The 9485-nt window shown below is 44.5% G+C and overlaps 1 protein-coding gene and 1 long non-coding RNA gene across 2 annotated transcripts; both read left to right on the forward strand.

The window, feature by feature from the left end:
* Window positions 1-919: 919 nt before the first annotated feature.
* LOC126992105 (protocadherin Fat 4-like) lies at window positions 920-6184 on the forward strand. The gene is made up of 5 exons (XM_050850776.1): window positions 920-1395; window positions 2071-2299; window positions 3905-4068; window positions 5524-5711; window positions 6155-6184. The coding sequence occupies exons 2-5, from the start codon at window positions 2073-2075 to the stop codon at window positions 6182-6184; spliced, it is 609 nt and encodes a 202-aa protein (XP_050706733.1). The 5' UTR covers window positions 920-1395; window positions 2071-2072.
* On the forward strand, window positions 6182-8621 carry LOC126992103 (uncharacterized). The gene is made up of 2 exons (XR_007746203.1): window positions 6182-6340; window positions 8347-8621. It is a non-coding gene; the product is annotated as an uncharacterized LOC126992103 (long non-coding RNA).
* The last annotated feature ends 864 nt before the right edge of the window (window positions 8622-9485 follow it).

Here is a 9485-nt window from a genome sequence, read left to right on the forward strand (position 1 = left end):
CACTGAGAAATATGAATATAATAGGCGTGGCATTACGCCTAACTGTGCACGGAGGACGAGGCGACGTGTCCGGAATACGAAACAACGGCGCGGAAGAGGAGGCGCCTACACATAATGGAGAGAAGAGTAGTTGAGGAGTAGGGGCAGGGAAGAATAACTAGGAGGAGGAGAACAAAGATGATAAAGATGAGGAGGGATAAATCGGTGTAGGAGGAAGAGGAGGAGTCTAGAGATGATAAAGATGAGGTGAGAGAATAGGAGCAGGACTTGAAGTGCTCACAGACGTTGTGAAGATTGTGAACCATATCCGAGGGAGCGCAACAACTTCAAGGATTTCTAAAGTGCTTTGTGAAGAAATGGGCTCTGTCTTCTTTGTTCTCCTGTTTCACACGGAGGTACGTTGGCTCTCACGTGGCAAAGTTCTGAATCGCGTGCTGCAACTTCGAGAGGAAATAACGATGTTGCTGCAAGAAGGTCGAACCTCGAAAGAAAATCTTCTTCACGAAATGATGCAAGATGACTGTTTCGTAACAAAAGTTGCCTACTTGGCTGATTTCTTCTCTGAAGTGAATTCCCTGAATATTTCACTCCAAGGAAACCTTGCAATGCTGCACACAGTTCGTGACAAAGTGGCAATATTCAAGTGTAAGATTCAACTTTACGTGAAAAGAGTTCAGGACAGTGACACAACTTTCTTCCCTCTATGACAACTATCCTAGATTCTATGGCAGAATCTGAATGCAGTTTCCGTGAGGAGATCTCGGCTCATCTTCTGCCAGTGATTGGAGAGGACCTAACACCCCCACAAAGTGACGATGCAAATCAACAACAAAGAAATAATGGGAATAAAAGTTTCATCCTCACACCACTCAGCAACGATCAAAGAAGCAACGATGAAACAGAGCGACCCAACGAAATATCAAAAAATAAAAAATAAAGCAGCATCAGGATTAGCGTCCCGTTGGCAAGACACAAACACCGCCGAGGCTCGGAGGAGGAAGAGGAGGCGGCGGCGGCTCCCTCACGCCTGGCGCCGGGAAGATGCTTGCTGCTGTCTGCCGTGACTCTGGCGGCGGTGATGACGCAGGAGGCCTCTGGTGCCGAGACACGGGCGTTCAGAGCGGCCAAGACTGCGGCCCAGCACCACCCCCGGCCCGGCCAGGCATTCATCGAGGCCAACTGTACCCGACACTTGTGCCCTAATGTAACGCACGGTGCCCGACCTTAAGACCCCTAACTACTAACGACGCCTCCGAGCGAGCCCTCCCCCTCCTTTATATTCAACCAAATGAAACCTAACTTAATCCTCTGAGACGTCCACTCCCATACGTAGGGCTAATTAGGACAGGTGAACTCCTCAGGCAGCTCAACACAGTGTCCATCAACAGCTCCAAGGTATGTCGGCATGTGAAAGAGTATTGGTAGAGGATGGAGAAGTCTGCAGAATCCTCACTTTACAGCAGGCATAAGTGCATGTAGCAAATCCTGAGTGACAATGACTGTCGCTTAACCCCGTCAGTGTCCGGCCCAGCTCAGCATGCCAAGAACACCCCTACAGGAGAACAGCTAGGCAGTTGACAGTAGGACAGAAGAGGCTTGTAGGGAAGAATAAATGTCATGGTGAGCAAACTATAGAATCACACCCTTTTTAACCTGAAACCACAGGTAATTCCAGAGTTGGGTGTGCTCAGAAATAGTTTTCATTGTCAGTGATACAGTAATTGTCATTTGCTACCCTTTCTGTCATGAGTTATTTTTCATATGTTCATTACTGTTCATAATTTGTTTTAATAACTGAGCTCATTTGTGACTCCTTGCCCTGTGTCTGCAAGGAACTGGGGAGGTGATTATGGTGTCATTAAACTTATTATTATTATTATTATTATTATTATTATTATTATTATTATTATTATCATCACTGAGATCCATGAAAGCAGGTCAAGGGAGGATAGAAAAATGCTACAGACCCAAACCCTTAATGAGCAGACATGGATATAAAGGAGAAAAATCGAAGAAGGGAGTCAAACCCAGTGCCTGGTGAGTTGCCTGACAGCCATAACCTTTCTCCAGGAATGGTGGGACATCCGGCACAGCAAGGATGGGCTGGCGGAGGAGGAGCTGTCCATGAGTGGCTGCAGAGTGGTGTGGTCCCGAGGTCAGGCTGGCCGAGTGGGGTCCCGGCAGGTTGTCAAGTGCACGACCTGAGACTCGGCTGTGATACATGCCATGCTCGCCTCCTCCTACACCTGCCCAGACCAACCGTCCCTGCTGGGAGAACCTGTCCCTCAAGAACCCACAGGTGACCTTTGCTCTTTGACCATTAGTAATATAAGTATGAGGTTGCCAGACCAGACTGATAGACTCTTTTTTATTACAAGGGCAAAAACAAAGACGACAGCAACACACTGCTTCCAACAAAGGTGTAAAGAACGGGAGGCCAAGAGCTGTGTGGCCTCCAATCACCACCCGCCGAGGGAAGCCTTTTTTTTTTTCTTTTTTTTTATTATTTTTTTTTTTTACATCAAAGGAGACGGCTCAAGGGCAACAAAAAGAGTGCATAGAAAAAAAAATCCGGCTCCTCACCGCTCCGTGTTCTTGCTCTTATTTACGGATGTATTTATTTACTCATTCTTTTTTTTGTTCATTATTATTTTTTTTCTGCCGCGTGGTGTAATAATGCTGTGGTGGTTCTCTCTTTTTTTTTTCTTCATCCGCATCACTCTCCCATTCATCCTTGACCTTTCCTTTACCATCATTGTCATCCACCTCGTCCTAGTTACAGTAGAGCCCCATTCAGCGCGAGAATTAGGTGGATGAAGCGGCCGCGCTAACTGAATAAAGTAACCAATATGAAAAAAAATATTTGGTGCAGACGTGGGTCTGACTTTTGGGTTTGATAATTACTCAAAATAATCACTCACATTAAAAAAACAACCCTACGATTGGCTGGGCTCTGAAAACACACTTGTGATTCGCTGGGAGTCCGGTGACGTCATCGCCGGCGCTCACCCGGCCAGCGGCCTCGCTGCCTTAAGGCAGTGTGTCACACTGGCTGTTTTCTTCTAACCGTTGTGGCTACTGGCAACGCCCGTGCACCCATCCAGGAGCGAGTTGTCGGTTCACCGTAACTTGGTGTCACACTGAGCCCTTTTCTTCCCACCGCTTTGGCGGCAGCTTGGACAACCGGCAAGTCCAAATTTTCCTGGTGTGCATCACACACAGCCAAGGTCAGTTGCCCGTATCCACATCCACAACGTAAACAAAGCACTTGCCCTGTATCAACATGGCGTAAAGTAAGGGCTCTCGCAGCTTGTGCCGCGCATCATGGCAGCTTGGCGCAATTTTCAAAACTCAGTCGTGGTGGCTGCTCGCGCTAACTGAGGCTTTCGCGCTAATTAATTTTTTCCTTGGTAGATGGTGGCTTGTGCTAATTGATCTCGCGCTAACTGAGGCTTTCACACTAATTAATTTTTTTCTCGGTAGATGGTGGCTTGTGCTAATTGATCTTGCGCTAAGTGAGGCTTTCACGCTAATTAATTTTTTCCTTGGTAGATGTTGGCTTCTGCTAATTGATCTTGCGCTAAGTGGGGCTCTACTGTACTTTTTTTTTCTTCATCCGCTTTGCTCTCCCATTCATCCATTTCCTTGTTCTCTCATTTACTGTCATTGTCATCCACCTCGTTCTAGTTACCTTTTTATTTTCCTTCATCCACATCACTTTTTCTTATTTTTTTATTTTCCCTTCGACGCTCTCATTTACCGTCACAAGGATTACCTTTTGTTCTCGTACGCAGTCTTCCATCTGTTGCACTCTTCTGGGTGTGACCAAGCTATTGTGTTTATTTGTATATCTACAATATTTACTTATTCATTTTTTATTTATTATGTATTTTTACTGTTGCAGGTTCAATCACACACTCTGCGAAGCTTACGTGGAGGAAAACTGGTCTCCCGGCCAGGTGGTCACCAACCTTGTGGCCACGGACCTTGATGCCTGGGACCTGGGCAAGCTGAGATACACCGTCCTGCACCAGACCTCAGAAGCAGCCGTCACCATGAACAAGGAAGGTAGAGAAAGACTGAATCTACTTCTACTCTTGAAAGAGATTCGTATGGAGGTTTTACGCATTAATGTTATTGTTCATAGTTATAGTGGAAGTAGTAGTAGTAGTAGTAGGAGGAGGAGGAGCAGGAAAGGCAGCAGAATAAAGAACTAAGAAGGAGAAAAAAAAGAGCTGGAAACCTGCCTTTTTTCCCTCCCACATATCATTGAAGTTTTCCCTGAGATCATATTACAGTAACTTATCTCTTGACCTGCATCTCATACCTCAAGAAAACACATCACTAGAGCATGCTGTTGTGAGGCCTTGATTGAAAGACACCCTAAACTTAACCTAACCTAACAAAACCCTGAACAGTTACCATACATCTTGACTCGGAAAACTCATATTTGCTTCCTTACTAATGAGACTTTCTATATAACAAAGAGAGGCCATTCTTTGTTGATTCATATTGAAAGACACCCTAAACTTAACCTAACCTAACAAAACCCTCAACAGTTACCATACATCTTGACTCGGAAAACTCATATTTGCTTCCTTACTAATGAGACTTTCTATATAACAAAGAGAGGCCATTCTTTGTTGATTCATATTGAAAGACACCCTAAACTTAACCTAACCTAACAAAACCCTCAACAGTTACCATACATCTTGACTCAGAAAACTCATATTTGCTTCCTTACTAATGAGACTTTCTATATAACAAAGAGAGGCCATTCTTTGTTGATTCATATTGAAAGACACCCTAAACTCAACATAACCTAACAAAACCCTCAACAGTTACCATACATCTTGACTCAGAAAACTCATATTTGCTTCCTTACTAATGAGACTTTCTATATTACAATGTGAGGTCATTCTTTGTTGATTCATATTGAAAGACACCCTAAACTCAACATAACCTAACAAAACCCTCAACAGTTACCATACATCTTGACTCAGAAAACTCATATTTGCTTCCTTACTAATGAGACTTTCTATATTACAATGTGAGGTCATTCTTTGTTGATTCATATTGAAAGACACCCTAAACTTAACCTAACCTAACAAAACCCTGAACAGTTACCATACATCTTGACTCGGAAAACTCATATTTGCTTCCTAACTAATGAGACTTTCTATATAACAAAGAGAGGCCATTCTTTGTTGATTCATATTGAAAGACACCCTAAACTTAACCTAACCTAACAAAGCCCTTAATAATTACCATACATCTTGACTCAGAAAACTCACATTTGCTTCCTTAGTAATGAGACTTTCTATATAACAAAGAGAGGCCATTCTTTGTTAATTCATATTGAAAGACACCCTAAACTTAACCTAACCTAACAAAACCCTGAATAATTACCATACACTTGACCCAGAAAACTCATATTTGCTTCCTTAATAATGAAACTTTCTATATAACAATGTGAGGTCATTCTTTGTGTATTTATACCATATAGACTTCACCCCTTTCCAGGCAGTCTATACACTGAGACACCCCTGAATCGCGAGTCCCTGCCCGTGCACAGCCTCAAGGTGTCCGTGATGGACGAAGAGATCCAGGCCAGCTTCACGGTGGTGTGCGACATGAACAAAAACCCACCAGTCTTTACGCTGCCGGAGTACCAGGCGAACATCATGGCTCCCAGGACGACCATTCTTAAGGTGGGGAACAGGGAGGAGAATATAGGGAAAGAGGAAGAGAAGCAGAGAAAAAAAGGGGGAAGGGGAGGAGAAAAAAAGAGATGAGGAAGAGGAAGAGAAAAATCAAGCCTCTGTGTTGGATAGTGGAGTGTTTCCCATGTGGTATTGGTGTGCTGGATATCCCTTCACTGGTAGCCTGGTAACATACACTCCCAGGTCTTTCTCTGCCTCTGTGGTGGATAGTGGAGTGTTTCCCATGTGGTATTGGTGTGCTGGATATCCCCTCCCAAGGTGCAGGACTTAAAACTTCATTGAATTGTAGCAGCCACTTTTTGTTCCATTCCTGTAGCTTGGTGATGTCTTCTTATAGGAAATCCACAGTCAAAGGGTTAAATTCATTGTCATTATTTTTGCAGCCAGGAGAAAGCCAGAAATTACAAGAGGTTAATATGCCTTCTCTCTAGGTCATTGGTGTTAAGCTCACCGGGAGCTGAGCAGTTGGACATCACCCAAAGACATCATATTGAAGGTCGCTGGAATTCTGACAGTTAAAGGCGGCACCGGGGCAATTGTTGAATATTTGGGGCCTGGCGTGGACTCCATCTCCTGCACCGGCATGGCCACGATATGCAACATGGGCGCCGAGATCGGTAAGGTGTGAAGGGGCTTCGTGGTGCAGTGGTTAGCATGCTCAGCTCACAGCCGAGAGAGTTTTATGACCCTGGTGGTAGTGTGACCCTTCTTCTGTACCATGAACCTCAAGAAACACTTATTAGAACCCAGAGAGCCTGAGTTCGATTCCCCGGCAGAGTGGAAAAATTTGGGCGGCTTTTCCGATACCCTACGCCCCTGTCCACCCAGCAGTGTACCAGGCATTAATGGGGGGTTGTGTCCCGTCTCCTGGGGTCTGTTCCCTTCTCCTATAATTCCTTCCCCTTCTGTCTCTCTCCAGCATATGACCACAGATGTTGCGCCCACTAAGCAAAACTTTCCAACTGTTCCCTTCTCCTAGAATTCCTTCCCCTTCTGTGTCTCTCCGGCATGTGACCACAGATGTTGCGCCCACTAAGCAAAACTTTCCAACTGTTCCCTTCTCCTATAATTCCTTCCCCTTCTGTCTCTTTCCAGCATATGGCCACAGATGTTGCGCCCACTAAGCAAAACTTTCCAACTGTCCCCTTCTCCTATAATTCCTTCCCCTTCTGTCTCTCTCCAGCATATGGCCACAGATGTTGTGCCCACTAAGCAAAACTTTCCAACTGTTCCCTTCTCCTAGAATTCCTTCCCCTTCTGTGTCTCTCCGGCATGTGACCACAGATGTTGCACCCACTAAACAAAACTTTCCAACCCTTTCCTCATCAAACTTATTTACCAACTTGTACAGTGCAATCAAATCTCCTCTCTCTCTTCTTTGTTCCAGTGTCGTCAAGTCCATCTCCCTCAATGTCTTCATACGTCATATTCGAGAGTTCTGGGACCATTTTGTTGCAATTCTCTGTCTTGAGTCCAACATAATCTTCCTTTGTATAGTTTTTCCTTTTTTCCTTATATGCCTCATCTTGGTATTCAAATCCTTCCATAGTTTTCATCTGTCATAGTTGATGCCATTCTTTCCTAAGGGGCACTCGTGACTGACTCCTTCATCTAACTCAACATTTTTTGTGAAAATTAGGTCAAGTCTTGATGGTTGGTCATCTCCTCTTAGCCTTGTTTCTCCTTTAACCCACTGCATCAACAGATTATCACATCAGGTGTGTGTGTGTGTGTGTGTGTGTGTGTGTGTGTGTTTAGCTAGTTGTTGTATTTACCTAGTTGTAGTTTTATAGGGCCTGGGCTTGACGTTCGTGTGGTCCCGTCTCTGTATCTACATTTATCCAACTTTTCCTTGAAGCTTTGCACACTCCTTTCTGATACTACATCCTCACTTAGTCTGTTCCAAACCTCTGTACTTCTTTGCGGGAAGCTATATTTCTTTATGTCTCTCAAGCATCTTCCCTTCCTCAATTTTTGACTGTGTCCTCTTGTGTTCCTGGTGGTAATTTCTTCTTTTAGTGGTAACTCCTCATTGTCTACTTCTTCCATTTTGCTCAATAATTTGTAGATTTGTATTAGGTCTCCTGTTTCTCTTCTTTGTTCTAGTGTTGGTAAGTCCATTTCCTTTAGTCTCTCCTCGTATGTCAATCCCTGGAACCATTTTTGTTGCCATCTTTTGTATTCTTTCCAGTTTCTTTATGTGTTTCTTCTTATGGGGAGACCACACTGCCTCTGCATGTGTGTGTGTGTGTGTGTGTGTGTAAGATTGACTGACTGATGAATGAATGACTGTGAGATTAAGGCTGGTATTACAAGACACTTTCCCTGCTCACATCAGCTACTTCTAAAGGTCAAAGGGGGATATCAGTCAGGTTCTAATGAGTGTTTTTCAGGCTCATGGTACAGAAGAAGGGTTAAACTACCACCAGGGTCATAAAACCACCCCTGGAAATGCCCACAACTCCTGCGAAAGCCTTGTCAAATATGTGTTCTTGGGCGGCTAAATGTCTAATAATGCGACCCTAAGTAAATAACTTCCTGATGGAGTGGATGATTGACTTGGCATCTTGTAGCTTTACTCTCAGCCATTTCAAGTTCCCGACTGATGTACTAACACCCTCAGATTGGCTACAGTGAAGGTCGTGGCAGAGAGTGTACTCAAACTCCTACTGTGAGCTACTTCTGCTGCCTGCGCCCTCACCACCCCTGTGAAGGACGCCCAGCTGACCCAACCCTCCTCGGTGAGTCTGTCCCACTTAATGTTGCAAGAGTTATCCGGTATACCTTCACTCTCTCATGCTTTCCCTATGTCCTGTGCTGTCCAACTTAATAATGTGAGAGTTAACTGGTGTTTTCACTACCATCTTTTTAGAGAGTCTGATTAAAAAACTAATGCAGGAGTTGTGGTGTTTTTTGTTCCTGTTGGGTGCCTGGACCTATCTATCAGCTGTCTTGTGCTGTCCAACTTAATAATGTGAGAGTTAACTGGTGTTTTCACTACCATCTTTTTAGAGAGTCTGATTAAAAAACTAATGCAGGAGTTGTGGTGTTTTTTGTTCCTGTTGAGTGCCTGGACTTACCAGCTGTCTTGTGCTGTCCAACTTATTAATGCAAGAGTCATGGTGTTATTTGTTCCTGTTGGGTGCCTGGACCTATCAGCTGTCTTGTGCTGTCCAGCTTATTAATGCAAGAGTTGGCCTGTATCTTCACTCTTAACCCCTTCACTACGGCCGGGCCAAAACAGCGCCCCGTGCCATATCCGGGATCGCCACGCGCGCCAAATTTCAAATGTTGCTATTGAATATAACAAGTTTTCAGCCATACGCTCAACATAATCATCATGTATTATATATGAAAACATGCAGAATGGATCGTATTGGCTATACAGGCAGTGCCACACGTGGCCACTTGGTGAACTGTCAAAGCAGTACTTTCCATAGAATTCAAGTTATGTACTAGAGTGGATCTGAGGCTGCCTCCAGGATACAAGGCCTTGGCAGAGTCACCGCTCTGAGCCTACGACCACTCACTTATTACCTCGACACGATTTCCTGACACTACTATTTGACCTGGAGAAAAACTGAAATCGGGCAGGAGCGAAGCGTGTGCAATGTCATCGGCTTGGAGCGATGGCGGCACCATGGCCGTGTATGTATCTCGGAGACAGCTTCAGACACACACTATTCTATAACTTGAAATCTATGGAAAGTACAGCTTGGAGTTGAGTGGCCATATGCCTGTATAGCCAATGCAGTCCATTAA

Source organism: Eriocheir sinensis, unplaced genomic scaffold (genome assembly GCF_024679095.1).
Source record: "Eriocheir sinensis breed Jianghai 21 unplaced genomic scaffold, ASM2467909v1 Scaffold4, whole genome shotgun sequence".
Lineage (NCBI taxonomy): Eukaryota > Metazoa > Arthropoda > Malacostraca > Decapoda > Varunidae > Eriocheir > Eriocheir sinensis.